The 19,647-nt window shown below is 46.5% G+C and overlaps 1 protein-coding gene and 1 long non-coding RNA gene across 2 annotated transcripts in view; one reads left to right on the top strand and one right to left on the bottom strand.

Moving 5' to 3' along the window:
• The window catches only part of LOC115288026, a 36,421-nt gene extending 25,501 nt beyond the window's left edge, over positions 1 to 10,920 (bottom strand). Inside the window, exon 1 of the long non-coding RNA XR_003906784.1 lies at positions 10,649 to 10,920. This is a non-coding gene — a long non-coding RNA (uncharacterized LOC115288026). The remainder of the gene's footprint in view (positions 1 to 10,648) is intronic.
• The window catches only part of FBXO28 (F-box protein 28), a 29,099-nt gene continuing 20,347 nt past the window's right edge, over positions 10,896 to 19,647 (top strand). The window contains exon 1 of the mRNA XM_029934934.1: positions 10,896 to 11,190. Within this exon, the coding sequence (XP_029790794.1) occupies positions 10,924 to 11,190 (267 nt within the window). The 5' untranslated portion in view covers positions 10,896 to 10,923. The remainder of the gene's footprint in view (positions 11,191 to 19,647) is intronic.

The following is a 19,647-nucleotide window of genomic DNA, read 5'->3' as shown; positions in this document are numbered from 1 at the left end:
GATGAGCACTGAGTGATGTAGGGTTGTGTTGAATCACTAGACTGTACACACGAAACTATTATAACACTGTGTTCACTACACTGGAATTAAAATAAAAACCTTAAAAAACAAGCAAAATAAGAAATAGGTGTAGAACTTATTTACAACAGAGATCCTCAGGGCTTCTGATTTGGTAGATCCTGGGTGGGAATCTTCATTATTAACCAATTTTCCAGATGGTTCTGATCCAGGATCCTGACCAGCATGGAGATGGTCTGAGCCAGAGCAATAGGCAGCAAGGCAGGCCGCGGGCTGCTGTGACAAGACTCACCTGGAATATTGAATTACCCATCTGCCTTGCTGTCCACACATCAGGTCTGGCTACCCTGCGCTGAAAGCTTCTCTCCAAGGGAAAGGCAGTGAGTGGGGGACCCCGAGGTGCGCACAGTGTTTGCTCTACGGTAGATCGTGAGGAAGCAAACCACGGGAGAGAGCACCTGTGGGCAGAATGACCGTGAGAGGGACAGGGTCACAGGGATATAAGAGGCTGGAGTGACAGAGCCCAGGAGTCAGGAGACCATCAACGGTGAGGTGACAGCTGTTGGGAGCCTGCATTTGCCTTTGCAAGGACCTGGGTTTTCCCTGAGCAGGAGGGTACCAGAGGGCCGTGTTTGGCCTCAGGTCATCGACCGCATTGTGGCTGCTGGTTAGGTCACTGGAAGGGGTGGAGGGGGACCCGACTGAGAGGCTGTCTCAACAACAAGGCAAGAGGTGATGGGACAGGGAGGTAGAATCTTCTGAATAGGTCCACAGGTGGGGCCAAGGGCTTGCTGGCAGATTTGATGTGGGCCGTGAGAGAGCACAGTCAGGGATGACTTCAACCGAGGGTTCGGGGTCTCTTTCTGGGGTGACAGGCGTGCTCTGAAATTGACTGGTGATGGCTGCCCCGCTCTGTGAGTACCCTGAAAGCCACTTTACATTGGGGAATCATATGAAATTCATATTGTATCTCAATAAAATTGTTTTCTGGTTTTTTTAAAGAATGACTTCAAGTTTGGGGGCCTGAGTGCTGGAAGGGTGAGACCTCATTAATGCAGATGAGGACGTCTATGGAAAGGTCTGGTAAGGGCTCAGCAGGGGGTACAGCAACTTGGGGCTTACTAGGGTTGAAGTGCCTGTTAGATGAGATGAAGACATTCCTTAGGCTGTTGGATATTTGACTCTCAGACCACAAGAGTGGACTGGGCTAGAGATAACACTCATTTTAAAGGCACTGGGTAAGATCAGCGAGTGTAGACAATAAAGAGAGGAAGTCCAAGGACTGAGCCCCAAGGAAGCCAATGTTCAGGGATTGGGGGACAAAGAGAGACTAGTAGGTCGATGGATACCCGGGCAGCAAGTGACCTGAAGGCCAGTGCACAGAGTGCCTAAAGAAAGCAGAGTGATCAACGGCCTCAAGTGCTTCTGACAAGTCAGGTAAGATGAGAACTGAAAATTGACGGTTGGACTTGGCAATGCTAGGCCCCGAAGAACCTTGATAAGAGCAACTTGGGAGGGAAACTGGGAGGGAAATCCTGACTGGGGCAGGAGCAAGAGAGAGTGTGAGGGAGAAGTCAGGGACAGAAGCACGAGCCACAAGCCCTTTGGAGGGGTTTTGCTAGGAGTGGGGGAGGGAGGAAGCAGTGGCTGGAAGGGTAGGTGAGGCCAAGAAGAATAGCGGTGTGAGCATACCCACACAGAAATATCAGGTAGAGGGAGAAATTGTGAAGGTGAGACAGGAGGCTTGCTGGGGTGAGTGCTTGAGCACAGGAGACAAGGTGGATGGAGCAGGTGCAAGGTCGGCCACACTCAGAGCCAGCCACACTGGGAACCAGCCACGCTTGGCTAAGGAGCAAAAGAGGGCAGGTGCCAGTCAGTGCGGACACTGGACAGAAGCTGCTCAGAGGCCTGTCACCACCAGATGGGGAGGGGCTGGGATGGGGTGTTGAAGGTCTGGGAACAGAAGGGAGGGTGTGCAGGGTAGTAACCACCCAGGAAGACGGGGAGAAAGGAAAGGAGGGAACACACAGGGACAGAGCAGCAGCGAGGCCTGTCTGGCTGGAGAACATGAAGTAAGAATGGTCAGGGGGTGCCGAGCTGGCTCAATCAGTGGAGTGGGCGTGGATTTGAGCCCTATGTCGGGGGTAGAAATAAATAAATAAAACTTAAAAAAAAAAAAAGCAAGAATTGTCCCCACAGTTGCGAGCACTTTGACAGACAAGCTCGGCCTGGGACATGGGAAGGAGCAGCACAGACTTGGCGATGACTGTGTATTATTCACGTTTTAGCCAGGGGTCCCCTTGCCTGGAGAAGTGAGCAGGGCAGGTGTGTGGAGGCAGGAAGGTTTCCAGGAGCAGGACGGGGGCGGGAGGAGGTCCTGGGGTCAGAGGATTATTAGCATCCAGGAAAGAGACACAGTGAACCACAAAGACAGAGAGAGGAGGCCGGAGACACGCCTGGACCACATTTGAAGCACAGAGTTGCAGGCAGAGAAAGTGAGCACACCAAAAGCTAAGACCCGAGGGGAGACTGAGTGCAAAGCGTGGTCCTGTTCTTTGCTTCTGTGTCTTATGAAGCAAAGCGTGGGGAGTGGGGGGCTTCTCCGATCTGGGGGAGGGCCTGCCCCTCAAAGGGCTGCACAATCCCAGAGAGGGCTTTGAGACATAGACCAACCCATACAGATCCACCAGCCCCCTTTCATCAGCCTCTGGCAGTTTGGAAGACTGTCCCCGTGCCCCAAATCACCCCAGAGCTGCTACCAGATGACCAATCTGTTCTGTAATCTGGGCCACTGAGACTATTTGAACTGTCCAATCCTACAACCAGCCCATCCTGCTTCACCTGCTCTTCCCTGTGATGGCTCTGAGCCAGACTCTCTGTTCCCCCACCCTCCATTCCCCTGCCCACACTCCACCTGGCTTTCCCCTTCCTGCAGGTGTAAAGTCTTCCTTCCAGGGGCTGTCTCTGTGTCTGTTGTCTTACTCAACCTGATTAACACAAAATCCTGTGCACATTTAAAAACAGGATGAAGAGAGAATTAGGGCATCTGGAAAAGTCATCGGGATGTAGTGACTGCTGGATAAGTTAGAGCTATTGTTGTAATTCTCCAGATGCCCCAAGCCAGACTCCTTTTCTGAGCCTCTCCCTGTAACCCTCGCCTCCCTCAATGGCACATCAGTCATCCTGTTACCAAGGGTGTGTGACAGTGTCATCTCTAACTTCTCTGGTACCTTATTTCTAGCACCCAGTCATTAAGTATGACCAGTTTGTTTCAGTTCAGTCAATCTGAACGATTTTTAATTCTCTGTGCATTTCTCTTCTCTACCTTGAAAATCATTGCTCTAACTCACATCCAAAATCTTATTTTTCCCTAAACACGACACCATCCTCCTAACTGGTATCCCTTCCATATCAGCCCTCTGCCTTCCACTCTATAACCAGAATCACTGCCCCAAAACACACAACTGAGTCACTCCTCTACCGCCATAGACTCCCTCCCGACAACGGCCCACAGCAATCCTACTCAAGAGTTTGCAGGCTGGGGGTGGGAGAGAAGTGCCTCAGGGATTGAGAGCGAGGGCTTGGGAGGGGGGTGGTCTTGGGCCTTCCACCTTGCTTTACCAGAAAAGATGTGTGCTAGGCAGTATTCAGATTCCCGAAAGAGCTTCACTGTAAAAGCAGGATTTCACTACTCTATCAGTCTGAGCCCAAGAAAGAGGCAGAAGCCATGCAGTAACCTGAACTGGGAGAGTTTAATGTCCCTCTGGGGAGGGAAGGTGTGTACGAAACAGCCTCCAAAGGCAGGAGGGCCCAAAAGGACGAAAAGGGCAACAAGTCCAGCTTGTGGACCTTTATTTATTTTTGAGAGAGACACAGAGTATGAGCAGGGAAGGGACAGAGAGTGAGAGGGAGACACAGAATCCGAAGCAGGTTCCAGGCTCTGAGCTGTCAGCACAGAGCCCCACGCAGGGCTTGAACCCACGAACAGTGAGATCATGACCTTAGTTGAAGTCAGACGATTAACTAACTAAGCCTCTGGAGAAATGGTTTATCAAGGGGACTTGAGCTTTGGGCAGTCACCAGATGAGTAGATCTCCGAACCCCACCTCCCTTAAGACCTGCTTTTACAGCCCTGGAGGCTGGGAGGATGCCTGGGGGCCACAGTGGTGGGGTGGGGAGAGACGGTTTAAGAGTCAGCATATGTCACAGTCAGATCTCCTGGGTGGGTGGAGGGCAGACGTAGGGGTGCAGTTAAACAAAAGGAAAGAATGGAGGCAGGGGCCTGTGTTCCAGATGGTTTCTGGCCACAGAGGCGTCACGGTCATCACAGGGGGATTTGTTCAAGATGGCGTCAGTCCGGTTCACACAACACCAGGATTTAGAAATCGCAACGATGGATTGGAACAAGGAGAGATGGCTAGCAAGCAGGAAGAAGAACTCTAAGGAATGCAGGAATAACAAATACAAGGAGCAGGCACAGCCTCTGAGCTGAGACACAGCCTCCAAGGAGGCAGCTCCCTCAGGGCTGAGCCCCAAAGCTTGCTGGAGGGCACAGCTGTGGCTCCAAGGTCACAGGGCATCGCCCAGGTGCTATGCTGACAGGTGGACAGGACTTGCCAGAAATCCACCCTGCTTTCCAGGATGCAGGGAAGCCCCCTACCCACCCCCAACCCCCCGCCACCTGCCAGGTCAGTGGGCCAGTTCAGCAGATCCATGTGACGGCCACCTCCACAGCTAGATCACCTCTTCCTGAAGTGGAGACACCATCTTGGTGTCTGTCTCCCCAGTGCCTTTCCACAGCAGGAAACTTCCCATGTCATTACAAAGTGGGTCTTAGAAAAGATACTTCTTGGAGAACAAAGTCAAAAGCTGCACAATTCTTGATTCCAAAATGTATTGCAAAACGATAATAACTGAAACACTGCGGAGCAGGGTACTCGTGTAAAGGCAGACATATAGACCAAAGGAATAGAGAGCCCGGAAATGAACCCTCACATATATGGTCAGATGATCTCTGCAAAGGGTGCCAAGACCAACCAACGGAGGAAGGGCAGGCTCCTCAACAAATGGTGCTGGGAAACTGGACAAAAACAAGAGACTGATGTTGGACCCCCATACCTCGCTCTGTATACAAACATTAACACAAAATGGATCAAATGCCTAAATGAAAGATCTAAAACTATAATGTAAGATAATGTAAGATTTAATAGATGGAGGCAGAGATCAGAGGAAAGAAAGAGACCAAGTTATGGAGCCAAGAAAGCCTTTATCGGGATCTGTGATTCCCGGTTGAGGTTCTGTGACTCCAGGAGTGGGGTGTCAGGGAAGTCGCACCTGGTACATGAGGAGTGAGGTATTTTATGGGTGAAAGACTTCCGGTTAGGTCTTGGGAGGGCAGATTACCAAATAAGGGCATTTTAGGGACAAGACGGGATGGGATAGGTTGCCTCCTCTGTCGGGGTGATGGGAAGCTGGAGCTTCATGATTGGCTGTTTTCAGACTGAGGCAGGACATTCCAGGTCTGCAGGTGGGTGGGGGGTTGTCGGTGCACGGAGTTCTTCTCTAACCCACAGCAAAATGGCCGCTTGGTCGCCATCTTAAGGTAACTCTTACATATAACTCTCCTTAAAGAAAAACATAGAAGAAAGCCTTATGACGTTGGATTTGGCAATTTCTTGCCTACAACAGCAAGAGCACAGGAAACAAAAGAAAAAAACAGATAAATGGGATGACATCAAACTGTCAAACTTCTGTCCATCTAAGGACACAGTCAATAGAGTGACAAGGTAACCTACAGAATGGGAGAAATGATTTGCAAATCACATACCTGATAAGGGGGGAAGATCCAGAATATATAAAGAAGCCCTACAGCTCAGCAACAACCATGAAACAAACAGACCAATTAAAAACTGAACAAAGTTGCAGAGAAGATACACAAATGGCCAATGAACATCTGAAAAGATGCTCACCAACATTAATAATTCAGGAAATGCAAATCAAAACCACAAGGAGATATTACCTCACATCGATTAAAATGGCTGCTATCCAGGAAACAGAAAATTACAAGTGTTGATGAGGATGGAGAGATATTGGAACTTTGTACACTGCTGGTGGGAAAGTAAAATTAAAATCAGAGGGGTGCCTGAGTGGCTCAGCCTGTTAAACATCTGACTTCAGCTCAGGTCATGATCTCATGGCTCATGAGTTCGAGACCTCCATCGGGCTCTGTGCTGACACCTCAGAGCCTGGAGCCTGCTTCGGATTCTGTGTCTCCCCCCCTTCTCTGCCCCTTCCCTGATCATGCTCTCTCTCACTCTCTTTTCTCTCTCTTCTCTCTCTCTCAAAAATGAATAAACATTAAAGAACAAGTTTTTTTTAAAGGAGAAAAAAGTTACAATGCATAAAAACACTGAAACCAGTCTTCAGTTAGTCTATGAGCTCACCCTTGTTTCTCTACATGTTTTAAACCTGCTCATGAACAGGAAAAACAACATCTGGTTTTAGTTTCCTCTTTTTCATACATAAAGTCCTTCTTCCTGTGGAGGGGCCATGGCTTAGATCACCCTTCACTGAGCCTCACTGCACCAGACCTGACACACCCGGACCAGGAAGGCAGATAGATAAGGAAAGCCAAGATAACACACACTGTCTGCATTGTAGTAACTAGACTTGACCATCTTTAACCACAGGAGTTCAAAACTCCACCCATTTGCTATATCCAGCTCATCCCCATATTAACTTCGCGAGATGAAAGAAGGGAAAGCTGTTCCCTCTATGAACATGAAACTAGAAACACATAGACCTTGAGGAGTCCTTCTGTCCTCTGTACTTGAGACCACAGTCTTTCAAAGGTCCTACAGTACTTCGCTTGCATGAAACCTCATTTACCCCATGAATCCCGAACACCTAAAAGTTCAAATATTTGTTTTAGTTACAAGTATTTGTTTTGATTGGTAAAGATCTTCAAGACAAGCATTGATTTCAATAATTGAAACAAAGAAACCATATGTTTTGAAATTTTCTCTATTAAAAACAATATAGGGGGGCTGGGTGGCTCAGTCTATCAAGCATTGGACTGTTTTGGCTCAGATCATGATCTCATGGTTCGTGAGTTTGAGCCCCAAGTCTGGCTCTGTGCTGACAGTGTGGAACCAGCTTGGGATTCTGTCTCTCTCTCTCTCTGCTCCTTCCTGGCTCACATGCTCTCTCTCTCTCTAAAAATAAATCAACTTAAAAAATGTGTAGGGAATATATGGACACCAGATATAATATACATAAACAGACGACAGTTTGAATGAGCTTACTGGCAGAAAGTGGTTTCCGAAGCTGTATTCTGTTGTGCAGATCAGTGGTCCGCCTGCCCCAGGTTAACTAGTTGACCACAGGTGGAGAGATAAGGGAGTAGGAATGCTTTTCACACACCCCTTTCAAGCAAAACAAAACTACATTTGCACATAACTAGTGAATTTACAAAACAAACTAAATTAGGAAGTGATGATTCACTTTTCAAAGGATTTTCTGTTTCCTGTACAGTGAGGGTTTGCACAATGTATTTAAAGCATAATTCTATTTCTAGGGTCTAATTTCAACCCATTCTAATTTTTTTTTGTTTGTTTATTTTTGAGAGAGAGAGAGAATGAGCACCAGAACAGCAGGGGAGGGACAGAGAGAGAGAGAGAATCCAAAGCAGACTCTGTGCTGTCAGTGCAGAGCCCACGAGGTGGGGGGGGGGGGAACAGGGAGGATTCCATAACCATGAGATAATGACCTACCTGAGCCAAACCAAGAGTCAGATGCTTAGTTGACTGAGCCACCCAGGTGCCCCTCAATCCAACCTCTTATGAAAGTATCAAATTTTAATAAAACAGGGTAGAAAATAAACTCATTTCAGACCAAATTATAATAGGTTCCATGAAGAGAGCAACACTAAGTAGAAAGTGAAATTACAATCTATTAGGGGAGATGAAACAAACACATCACAAGTTTGTAAATGTATCAGAAACATTTAGGCATAAAGCACTCACTGAAAGCTACCGAGCCCTGGAGGTGGGGGTGGGGCAAAAGAACTAGAGAAATAACTTCGAAGTATCTCACAATCTGCAAGATAGGTGCCCTGAATGAGGAAAGTGTACTGTCAGACCAACCACCACCTTCTCCCATTAATCTCCTTGCTTTAGTTGACCCCCTTTCCCTAAGCCCCTACTCACTTAGCTTTTCCTGCAGTTTCTGCATCTACTACCCACCCAACAGATTCCAAACCAGAGCTGCAAAACAAAGAACATACTGGAGACTTTTAAGACCCAGAACTAAGATCAGAAAGCTTCAAAATTAGTCATTTGTGCACCCTTATCTTTGTTATAGGATATTATAATACAAAAATATGGAAATATCAAACACTAACCTTTAAAATAGAAGTCAGTTACTTTACCAGTGAAAGTGGGTTTATTTGGGAATAACAACAGAGAATTGCAATTGGGGACAGGCCGGCTATGGCAGAACCATAGGCAAGTCCAACAAAGGGAGAGGAATATTATTTTATGGACAAGGAGGAAGTCAGTCAGGAGGGGTTGTTTTGGACGAAAGTCCACTGGAGAAAAGCAAGAGTTGAGGGCAATGGTGGTTCCACACTGTCTGAGCTGCAGGGGGTGGGGGTGGGGGGTCACTTCTAGGAGATACTTGCCCATCTTCCCTGTTGGGGCCTGGAGTTCAGGTGCTTTCCTGTGGGGTCTGTAGTTGATAGTGATTCCTCCTGTGATTGACCTTGAGTGGTACAGCCCATCCCCCTTCCAGCCTCCCCTTCTGCATCCAGAATCCACTGTAGGGATGGTTCCCTTGACTAATTTTCACACATACGCAACCTTTAAATTTTTTTTTTAATTTTGAAATAATTGCAAAGATAGTACAAGGAACTCTCAGATACTCTTCATCCAGATTCACCACTTGTTAACATTTATTGTACTTGTTTTATTAATACCATCACCTGTTGAACGATTTGAGAGCAAGCTGAGATATCATGCCCCTTTAGCCCTAAATACTTCAATGTGTATTTCCTAAGAACATTTTCCTGCAAGATCACAATAAAGTTACTCAAATCAAAAACATGTAGTATCATTATATTATCTAATATATAGCCCATATTCGAATTTTGCCAGTTGTCACAATAATGTTCTCTAGAGCCATTTTTCCGAATCCAGGATCCAATTCCGGATCAACCATCAATTTAGTAATCTTATCTCCTTAGTCCCTTTTAACCTGGCACAAATCCTTAGTCTTTGTCTTTCATGACAATAATGTTTTTGAAGAGCACTGAGCAATTATCCAGATTTGCCTACCTCAAGGGTTATGCTGTTTTTTCTTTTTGCAGGATTATTATGTTGTGTCAGTCCTCAGGAGGTACCTGAAGCCCTTCCTCCCCTAAGATATTAATACTGATGATTTGGATATACTACCGTCCACCAAATTTCTCCATTGTAAACGTTATCTTTGTAATGAACATGTAATTTGTGGGTAATTATTTTGAGACTGCCTAAATATTAAGTTCCCCATCACACCTTTACTTTCTCACATTAGTATTTTTTGATGATTCCTGCCTAAGTCAACTTTTAAAAATGTTTATGTATTTTCAGAGAGAGGAAGAGAGAGAACGAATCCCAAGCAGGCTCTGCCAACTGGGGGGCTCCATCCCACTACCCTGCGACCATGACCTGAGTCGGAGGTTTCACCGACTGAGCCACTCAGGTGCCCCTAAATGAAGTTTTTAATTGAGATGTAATTCACATATTGTAAAAATCACTTTATTTTTTTCCAGTTTATTTTATTTTTTATGTTTCTTATTTATTTTTTGAGAGACAGAGAGTGACTGTGAGCAGGGAAGGGTCAGAGAGAGAGGGAGACACAGAATCCGAAGCAGGTTCCAGGCTCTGAGCTGTCGGCACAGAGCCCGAGCGGGGTTCGAACCCACGAACCCAATCGTGAGATCATGACCTGAGCAGAAGCCTGACGCTTAACCAACTGAGTCACCCAGGCGCCCCTGTAAAAATCACTTTAATATCGCGGTTTTCAGTATACTCACAAGCTTGTGCACCCACTACCTCACCCCAGTAGGACTCCAGCGCCACGGACGCATCTCCCTCCCCTCTGCCCCCCAAGCCCCAGCTCTTCTATACCCCACTCCTTCTTCCTCACCCCAGCAGGAAGCAGCTCCCTCCCCCGCACCCCCAACCCGCCCCCAACCCGAGCCCCGCACATATTCCTCCACCAGACCCCCAACCCCACAGCACGACCCTGGGCCGCACACCCCCGGATCATCCCGGTAGGACCCCAGACCCGCAGCAAGAAGCTCCCTCCCACGCATCCCCCCAGCCCAGCACACTGTCCCCCACACTTCCCATCACGACCGCGGCCCCGCCGCAAGAAGCAGCTCCCTCCCCGGTTTCCCCACCCGCGGGGGACTCGGCTGCAGACTTCCAGAAGAGTGCTGTCCTTCAGGCTGGGCTTCTGTCGTCTACCTTGGTGTAGTCGAGGTACATCCACCTGCTGGTTGTAATCAGTCCCTCACTCCCTGTTATCCGCCTAAGTGAATTACTCCTGGATCGCGGAAAACCACGACGCTCCGGGCCGCGCAGCCCACCTGCACCCAGGCGACACTGTGGCCACCGTCCCGCGTCAGGGGGCGCGCCAGAAAACGCACTCCGGCGGACGGCACTTTAACCGGCAGGCTCCCTAGCGCTCCGGCCCTGGGTGGCTTCTGGTCGCCCACTCGGGACGCGACGCCTACAGCTCCCTCCGGCCACCCCGGCGTAAGCTCCGCCCCTCCGGCGTCCCGCCCCGCATCCCAGGCGGAAGTGACGCACCGGAAGCGTCCCTGGTCCCCTTGCAGTGGGGGGAAGGCATCAAACCCCCAAGATGGCGGCAGCGTCGGAGGAGCGGATGGCTGAGGAAGGAGGCGGCGGCCACGGCGACGGCGGCCCCTCTTCGGCCGTCGGCTCTGCCCAGCGACTGCCGCCCCCGCCCCCTCCCCCGGCCCCACAGCCGGGCTCCCAGGTGCCCCCGGCCCCGGCGCTGGCTCCCGACCAGCTGCCTCAAAACAACACGCTGGTGGCGCTGCCCATCGTAGCCATCGAGAACATCCTCAGCTTTATGTCCTACGACGAAATTAGCCAGCTCCGCCTGGTGAGGCCCCCGCGGGACCCCCACCGTCCCCTCCGCCGGCCGCGGTCTGGGGAGGGGGCGGAGAGGCGAGCGCGTCCCCCGGGGCGGGAGCCGCAGCCGGCTCCAGGACGCGGAGTCCATGCTCCGGTCAGTGGGGTCGTCCCTCTTCCTGCCGGGGCGCCAGGGAGGCCGAGCCGGGGAAGCGTGGCGGGAGTTGGGCGTCCGGCCGCCGCCGCGCCCGAGTCCCGACCCCGCGGCTCGGGTCGCCGCCTTTTGTGCCCCACCTTCCAGCCCCCCGACCAGGCCGTGCCAGGTTCGGCTAGTCCGCGGTGATCACGCACTGTGTCCCCCGCCATAGCCCCCCCCTCCCAGGTTTCTCCGCTGGTCAGGCCTTCCCGATCGCTGTGGGCGCCTGGAGGGGCGGGAACGCGACTCGGCGCCCCCTCTCCCTCCGGATGACGGAGAGCGCCCGGCTGGGCCTCGCCCCGACCCTTCCCACCTTCGGGCAGCGCCCGCGTCTCCTGGCCGTTTCCTAACTAATGACTCCGGTACCCCCAGCCGCTGGCTCTGGGGGACGCGGCGCCCCCTCGGGTCGCGGAGGTTTCTCGATTTGTGCCGTCGGGACCCTACCGCGCTCCGAGCTTTGGCTGAGGGTTTGACGAATGGTTCATTTGGGGGAGAGGTTGTTGTGCTTCCTGTCGGTGGGTCTGTCTCGAAGTGGAAAAGAGACTGAAGAAGGTGGACATTTTGAAGGGATTGCAGACCGGGTCCGTGTCGAGGCGAAATCGTGCTCGGGATGGTTTCTAAGAGGACAAAGACGGACTTCTGGAGGCGGTGTGCGCGGCAGTTTCCCGTCGACGTGCCGCCTTCACACCTGCAGCTCTGGGTTGGCCGGGACTGCGTTGTGGGAAGCGGCCCAGACTTTTTAAAGAAAAGTTGACCAATTTTGAATTAGACCGATGATCAGGGTTCTTTCTTGCCAGCCTGGCAGTCGAACCAGGCCAGACTGCAGGACGGAAAATTCTTCGCTGAAAAGTGGTATTTCAAAATTGATTGTCCCTGAGTTCCCAAAACATGAATCTTCAGTATTCTTTCAGGTTTTTGTGAGGCATAGTGTTTGATCGGGCTTCCTGCTGTCCCTTCGTGATGTCTGGAGACTCTCACCAGACAATGGCTCTGTAGAGCTTGGGGTATTCACACTTCTGTAGGTGTGGAAGAAAACTGGAGGGTGGAGAGGAGGGGGGTTGTTCGTTTGTCAGTCATTCACTTTTTTGGAAATTAAAAACATTTTTAAAGGGAGAAACTAGCTTCTTACAGGACAGAGTGAAAATACATCCCAGTTCATTGATAAATGACATTTTCTTTTCAGTGAAGTATTGAGTCGCAGTCTTAAGTCAAAAGCGGTCACCTGTCCTAGCCTTTTAAGGACATGATTTGTAGTCTCAAACAAGGATTTTTCATAAGGAGTCCCTTACCATCCCCTGTGCCACCAGCACTTCCCCCACCAAAGGTTTTCCAGCCAATTTTATGTCTCAGAGAGGTGTTCTTTTTCCCTCTGGTTTAGTAATGAGAAAATTCCTCTGTTTACTTAAGGTTAGTAGATGATTCTTAGATTAAGTGGATAATGTTTGTGGGGATTTTGAAGTGTCTTTGGTTTCAGAGTCATTGGGTTTGGCGTCCTAAGGTACAATTCAGGTAGCATTATAAAAGAAAGATGTGCTTTCTGCCACTAGATGTCAGCATTAATTTAATTGTGGTCTTTATGAAATTGGCAGTCTAGAAACTGCCTGGTGGGTACTGTGGGTGCCCAATGGGCCTTTTCCAGCAAAGTGGCCATTTATACCTGAAGAACTGTTTGCCAAAAAATGAAGGAACTTCAGTATTATGGATGCTGCTATCTAGAGCATAAATTACATAGCTCCTTTCATTTCTAAGTGTGTGTGTGTGGTTTGTTGGGTTTTTGTGGGTTTGTTTGTTTTTTTTAGTGGAATTCAGGCTGGATATGTTTGGAAGAGAGTGATATTAATTAAGAACAGAATTAGTTTCCATAAAGCTAAACGTCAGCTACTCAGTGGTTGACGTTCAGATGTTTGGGGGTTTTCTTCCTTCCCAGGTTACTTGCCTTATCAGGACCTCAGCTGTGACTGTTTTTAGCACCTAAGTCAGAGACACATAAGCCTTGTGCTCTCTTTGAAAGATTTGCTGTCCATTGAAATTGCTAAAATAACATTCTCCAATTCTTTGTGCAGTTTGGTTGATGATAGTCTCTGCTTCCTGTGGCCATGAATAATTGAAATTTGACTCTGCAGTCTGGTTATTTCCAAGGGATTGTCCAGATGCCTTGCTGAATTGGTTTGCTTTTTGCACGCACGCCCCCTCCCCCAACGCCATTGACTATTGCTCCAAAAATGTACCTAGACCCTCGAAATCCTGGTTACACAGGAATAGTTCTTTAAATATTTAACTTTTCCAACAGATTTAAAATGATTTGGCCGAACAGAGCTTTTGAGATGACAAAACTTGGACTTTGAGGTGTTTTTCCAGTAAATCAGACGGATTTGTGCTGATGCAGCTTTAGACTGTCATCCAGGCCCTCTTGACAGGTTTGAGAGTTTTTCAAACAAGTGGCAAAGGTGTGAAGTGAGTTCCTACCCCTAGTTAGGGAGGCGTCAAAGCCAGGCTTGAGTGCGGAGCTCTGACTGGTGAGCACGGTGTTCTCATTCACTGAAACATGAGTGTCGCCGACATTTGAAAAGAGGTTTTAGAGAGATCCTAGGAGTTTTTTCCTGTGCAGTTTCAGTGCAGCTCTTGTAAATTTAATGGAATCCTAATTAGAGGTTCAGGTCGTAAATACAACTGAAGGTTAAATTCAGAAAGCTTGCTCATTCTCTAGAAGGAAATTTTTTCGTAGATAACCAAATGCATACATCCTTTTATCCCAAGATATTGTCCTAGAGTGCTTTAGCGAGTTAGATCTGTTACCCTTTTGTAGTTCCTTTAACAGCTTGTATTCAAATGTTAGAAAACTGTAGTTACAGAGAAGGTTGATTGGTAGAAAATATGAAGGAAAATGAGAAACCATTACTCTTTTCATTTTTTAATGGGCAAGCTGTTTTTCTCATCTCTGTTCTGTAACATTTTTTGGGGGGGACGTCTTTATACTCTTACAAGTTATTAAGAACCCTAAGAGCTTACCTTAGAAAATTCTAGAAGACCCAGGAACACAGGGATAGACAGTACATACTCCACTAGCTGTCAAAAAAAATGTTATGTGTCCTGTTGCCTCCCGAAAAGTCCACTATATGTTATGAAAGAATGAGAGTAAAAGTGGCAAATAATGTCTTAGTATTAAGAAAATAGTTTGGCCTCACAGACTCTCAAGAGGATCTTGGGGACCCCAGGGGCCCCTAGAGCACACTTGGAGAACCACTGCTCTTTGTTACCCTGTTACAGAGAGTATATTCCCCATATTGCTGATTTATGGTACACCCCTCCCATCTCATCATTAGGTTATTTTTATTACCATGTACTTAAGTACAGGTACGCGATTTTAACAACATGGGAGACAATTCATTATTCCTGGAGATTCTAGTCTGAAAGAGGGGTTCGGTCAGCAAGCCTGCCCACAGGATCACGAAGACAAGGCCCGCACCTCATGTGAGCACACTTATGTACAAGGCAGCAGGTTAACAAGTGCAAAGATGATAAATACAAGAGTGTGGAGATGATTCAGGAGAGGCCTCCTCAAGATACGTTTTCATCCAGTTAGTGACGGTGAAAGGACATTCCCAGCAGAAACAAAAATGACTACAGGGTGATGAAGTGGTTGGAGCCGGGGGACTAATCGGAGCAGTGAGAGGATTGTGTGGAGTGTCAGATGTCCTATGTCAGTGGTCAGACTCCCCCTCCCTTCGCCCTTTCTCATGTCACAGACCAGCCAGATTTAAGAAGCAGCTCTGAGAACCTCCGGTGTGGACAACTTTTGGTGGGGGGAGCAAGTAAAGACATTGGAAAACAACCTGCACCTCCTCACGTCATCATCATTTCCTAACAGGGACCACCATCCTAACACACCAGGTGTGCAGATTCTCTCGGGGTGGGAGAAGGTATCAGCTCCATGGCCTGTGCATGAGATCCAACCTTGTGACATTTGTGACTAGAAGCAAAAGATCACCTTTGCTAGAGGTTTCTTGCAGGCACCTCCTTCCAGCGTCTTGATCTTGGACGAAGTTTGATTGAAACCAGCACTGTCAAGCTGTTGGGTTTCTCAGGCCCCCTAGTCCCCAAGCACGCCTCTTGTCCGCAGCGGCTCCTGCCTGCCTTCAGGGTACCCAGTCGGGTAGTACCTCCGGAAAGCCCCTGGGATTCTTCTCTGAATTCTACCCCCTCCTGTTTCTCAGAGTTCCACCCCAACACCGTTGCTCTTGTGTGTTGTGTTGGAATTGTCTCAGGAACAGCCAGGTGGGCACTGAATTTAGGCTTCATACGCCCTTTCACCAGGAATCCTGATGGCCTTCTATAGTGTGTGATTCCAGGATCAGTACTAAGTATTTGTTGAATAAATGAAATATTTCTCTCTCTCTCTCTCTTTAAGTTTATTTACTTATTTTGAGAGAGTGGGAATGGAAAGGAGAGCTGTCAGCACAGAGCCCAATGCACGGTTCCACCTCATGAATCCTGAAATTATGACCTGAACCAAAAGCAAGAGTCAGATGCTTAACCAGCTGAGCCCCCCAGGTGCCCCTGAAATAACTCTTAAAAGCACTTCATTGCTCTGAGTGATGAAGAGAACATAAATGTCATTGTGAAGGGATTGCATTTTCTATGCAAGTTACAGCAGAGCCTAAACGTGAGCTGCTTCGTACTTGCCTGCAGCAGACAAGATGAGAAGATGTTTTAAGAGCATTTTAAGAACCTTGAGTGAAAAATACTCCTAAAAATAACAAATGTTGGTAAGGTGACATGAAGCTAGTTAATCAGAGTAGCTATCTAGGAGTACAAGAGACAGAGCTAGACAGAGACAGAATGAGTGGCAGGGGCCAGAGACAGAGACAGAATCCCAAGCAGGCCCCACGCTGTCTGCACAGAACCCATTGCAGGACTCGATCTCACAAACCTTGAGATCCATGACCAAAATCAGCAATTGATTGCGTAACCAACTGAGTCACCCAGGCACCCCATAAAAGCTTTTCTATTTGGCTTTTAGGAGGCATTATATAGAAATCCTGGGAACGGGCTCTTTTTCCTAATTGTTTTGCTCAGGTTAAAATTGAATTTATATTTTCTTTCCAAGTGAACTTGTACAGAGGTTACCCAGAAAATTTTAAAGTTGTGATTCTAGTAGATAATTAACTCTTTCTGTCTATCTTTGGTAATGTATATTAGATAATCCATATCATGGAAACACAATTTTTAAGTGTTTTGTCACCCATCATTAATTTCTTGCCACATTTGCTTTATCTCTTTCATTTGTCTGATCATTCTCTCCTTCTCTAAATGTGTGGGGATGTGTGTGTCATACACATAGATTATTTATTTCACTAAACCATTTGAAAGTAAAATGTAAATAAAATGACATTTTGTCCTTTTTAAATCACAGTATTATCACTTTCCAGGGATTTAAAATTACATTTTACATTCTAATCTCTCAGTTGTCCCCAAAATGTCCCTAGTAGCTTTTTTTTTTAATTTTGTGGAGGATAAGTGCTTTGAATCTAATAAAACATTTGTCTCTTTAATCTAGAACATTGTCCCCACTTTTTTCATTCTTTCGTGTCATGGGCTTTTTGAAGAATCAGGGCAGATGGCTTATAAAATGTTCTACAGTGCAGATTTGTCTCATTGTTTTCTGGTTTTTGAACTTTGAATGAATTCTAGAGAGATTTTGGTCTAGCGCCATCAGTCTAACTTCAGCACTGTGGGGAGAACACCCACTAATGTCCTTGAAATCTCATGTTGCCCCAGAAAGTCCTCCCAGAGGTTGCTGCTGACAGTTTCCTGCAGCCTCAGAGTGCCAGTGAGACTGCAATCAGTTGAGAGTAATTAGGGTGATTATTTCCATCTCTGCTGCCGATTGCTAAATTTAAGAAGATACTAATTAGAAGCCTGAAATCTTAATTTTACTTTTGCCACTGAATGCTGTGGGGACTTTGTACAAGTTACATAATTTCTTAATGTCTCCATGTCCTCACTGGAGGTTCTGGTGTCTTAAGTTCCTTCCAGTTTGAGGGTTACTAGTAAGCAGCCTAATCTTTGTTAATAGCTTCTGGATTCATTGGAGAAAAACATAAAGTATTCTGTTCATTTGAGAATGTAGACCACGAAATAAGTACATGAAAAATGTGCATTACAGTATTTCCTTGAGTCTAAGGTATAGGTTCAGATTTTCACATTTTTGAAATCAGAATGCATCTTGATCGACTTCTATGTAGATTTCTGTAGCAGTGCTTATTTTTTTTCCAGAAGAACTTTTATTAAATTATAAGCATCTTAAAGTCTCTACAACATCTTAAAATCAAAGAAGTCTGCCATTTTATATTTCAAGCCATGTAAGATATTTGAAGAAAAAATGCTGCCAGTTATAATTCTAGGACCATTCCAATGTCAAATGTTACAATATGAGAAAATGTGCATCTTAGAATCAGCCAAGATTTGATATTAAGATTAGGTTTAACAGAGAAATTGTGGGTTTCACAAATTTATGGCATAAGTTTCTTGCATCATTAAGGACTGTGGTGGCACAGCGTATCAAAAAAGATTTTTTTTTTAATTTTTTTAATGTTTTATTTATTTTTAATACAGAGAGAGACAGAGCATGAGAGGAGGAGGGGCAGAGAGAGAAGGAGACACAGAACCAGAAGCAGGCTCCAGGCTCTGAGCTAGCTGTCAGCACAGAGCCCGATGTGGGGCTCGAACCCACGAACGTGAGATCTGACATGAGCCCGAGTCGGAGGCCTAACCGAGTGAGCCACCCAGGCGCCCCTCAAAAAAGATTTCTAAACAGAGTGAAGAAAAATGTTCATTATGACTTATGTTAGAAAATGATGAAAAAGATAAACATGGCATTTTAATCTTGAAGTACTTACCAAAACCACATCTGTTCTCCCAAGTTGAACAGCAAGTGAGAGAGACCCAAACTAAATGTCCCCATTAGAGGCTGATACTCCATCAGTTCCCTTTTAGGTTGATAGTGTAGGTTTTGGCTAATCTATAAATGTAATGTTAGACTTGAAAATTGTATTTTACTGTCGGGTAAATGACTAAATTGCTAGGATTTTTGTTCGTTTTAATAAAGCAGGAAAATAAAACCTCTTCCCTTTAGTTTTGGGAAATTCTTAAAATACCCATAAATGTAAAGCTATATTTTAAAAGTGAGATAATTTTGCATTGCAAACTGGCATACATTATCAGCTATTGCAGGGAAAATTAGAGTATAGTTGACCTTTGAATAACACAAAGGTTAGGGGTACCAACCGCTATGCATTTGAAAATCCACATTGAACTTTTGACTCTTTCCAAAACTCAACTACTAAACGCTCACTACTGACCAGAAGCCTCACCGATAACATAAATAGTCCATGAACACATGTTCTGGGTGTTGTACGTATTATATGCTGTACTCTTACAATAAAGTTAAGCTGAAGAAATCATTTAAAGTTCTAATCTTTTTAAAAAATCATAAGGACAACATACATTTACAGAAATATACTGAATATATCTAAAAAAGAGAAAAATGCATGTCTAGGTGGCCCCATGTAGTTTAAATCTGTGTTTTTCAGGGCCTAACAATTTTTCAGAGGCCGCTTTACTTCTTTCTGAATTCTAAACAAAGATGTATGATCTGTTTGTTTCTTTGTTTTTGTGCTATTGGTCAATCAACGCTTATTGAACATCCAGGAAAGAAAGAATACCACATTAAATGCTGATCTTTTCTTCCAACATTGACTGATGCTGAAAATATTTTTTACTTCAACTTTTGTGGTACTTTTCTAATTTGTCTTTTTGACCTCCTGTTTTTTTAAGTTTATTTTATTTATTGAGAGAGTGAGAACACACGGGAGGGGAAGAGGGAGAGAAAGAGAATCCCAAGCAGGCTCCACACAGTCAGCATGGAGCCCAGTGTGGGGCTTGAACTCACAAACTATGAAATCATGACCTGAGCCAAAACCAAGAGTCAGATATCTGCTCAACTGATTGAGCTGCCCAGGTACCCCACCTTTTTACCAGCTTTTAACAATAAATGTTCCTTGAGGGGCACCTGGTTGGTTCACTTGGTTAAGCATCAGACTTCAGCTCAGGTCATGATCTCACGGTTTGTGAGTGCAGGCCTTCATTTGAGGGTTCACTTTCATGGATCTCAGCTCTCCCCATGTGAGATTTCTGGGCCCAAATCTTTAGTCCTAGTATTATAGTTGCTTACAGAAAACTACCACTGTCCCCATATGAGATCTTTCCAAAAAATGGGTGATCTTTTTAAAG

The sequence above is a fragment of the Suricata suricatta genome, chromosome 3 (genome assembly GCF_006229205.1).
Source record: "Suricata suricatta isolate VVHF042 chromosome 3, meerkat_22Aug2017_6uvM2_HiC, whole genome shotgun sequence".
Classification (NCBI taxonomy): Eukaryota; Metazoa; Chordata; class Mammalia; order Carnivora; family Herpestidae; genus Suricata; species Suricata suricatta.
This window is presented reverse-complemented; position numbering and strand designations above follow the sequence as displayed.